Source organism: Galeopterus variegatus, unplaced genomic scaffold (genome assembly GCF_000696425.1).
Source record: "Galeopterus variegatus unplaced genomic scaffold, G_variegatus-3.0.2 Scaffold20070, whole genome shotgun sequence".
NCBI lineage: Eukaryota > Metazoa > Chordata > Mammalia > Dermoptera > Cynocephalidae > Galeopterus > Galeopterus variegatus.
Window position 1 is genome coordinate 2,154 of NW_007746181.1, and position 950 is coordinate 3,103.

The window sequence follows — 950 nt, forward strand, 5'->3', positions numbered from 1 at the left end:
GATAGAGTCAGGGCCTTCTATGATACGCCGTCTCCCTCTCCCCTGTCATTTTGAATGGCCCTCTTTCTAGCACTTTAAGATCTTGAAATTCAGAACTTAATAGACTATACTATTTTATGATTCCCTGCCTTTCAGTATATGTTGCACCTTAGTCTGGAATGTTCTTTCCTCCCTCTTCGACTGGTAAACTCATTCATCCTTCAAAATCAAACTTAAAGAAGAAAAAAAAAATTTCAGGTATCATTTCTAATTATTTGCTCCTCTGTACCGCATATGTGCTAATGCTGTTGATTGCACTTATCACCTGTATGTGATTATTTTTTTAAGTGTATCTGCTTTATGGAAATGGGTTCCTCAAACAGAAGGATCCAAGTCTTCTTTATGTTTGTATCATAGTTACTAGTACATTGTAAGTATTCAGTGGATAATTGTTAAATTGAACTAAATGTTTTGGACTATCTTATTTTTTATTGAGAAATAATTGGTTAAACATATTTGTGGGGTACAGAGTTAAATATCAATACTTGTGTCCAATATGTGATGATCAAATCAGGATAATTAGCATATTTATTACAGAATGAACTACCATTTTTCAGAAAAGGTGTGCTGGTTTTTTAAACAGATTTTTGATACAAGGGCTATTGACTTAGCCCCCTTTACGGAGAGTTATGTTTTATTTTATGAGAAAGGGTAACTAACTAACAGTAATTCTTAACTCCAGTTTTGATTCTACCTAGCTTTTTCATTTCCTTCACTGGTTTCCCAATGTGTATTCGAAGTCACTAATGAAGGCACATCTGCAGTAAATGGCATCTTTTTGGAGACCTTAAATGAAATGGGAATTTATACCTTGTATAGTATTTTATATAATTAGTAAAAATGCTTTTTTTGGGGGGCAGCTAGCCAAAAAATACTTTTGCATAAATATTTAATCCTTATAACACCTTATG

At 33.1% G+C, this 950-nt stretch overlaps 1 protein-coding gene across 1 annotated transcript in view; it reads left to right on the forward strand.

Annotated features, from left to right (window-relative positions):
- Positions 1 to 448, forward strand: part of LOC103583145 (UPF0690 protein C1orf52) — a gene marked incomplete at its 5' end in the record, with an annotated part of 2,387 nt that extends 1,939 nt beyond the window's left edge. Inside the window, one exon of the mRNA XM_008564546.1 lies at positions 136 to 448. Coding sequence (XP_008562768.1) covers positions 136 to 152 — 17 coding nt within the window. The remainder of the gene's footprint in view (positions 1 to 135) is intronic.
- Positions 449 to 950: the final 502 nt, after the last annotated feature.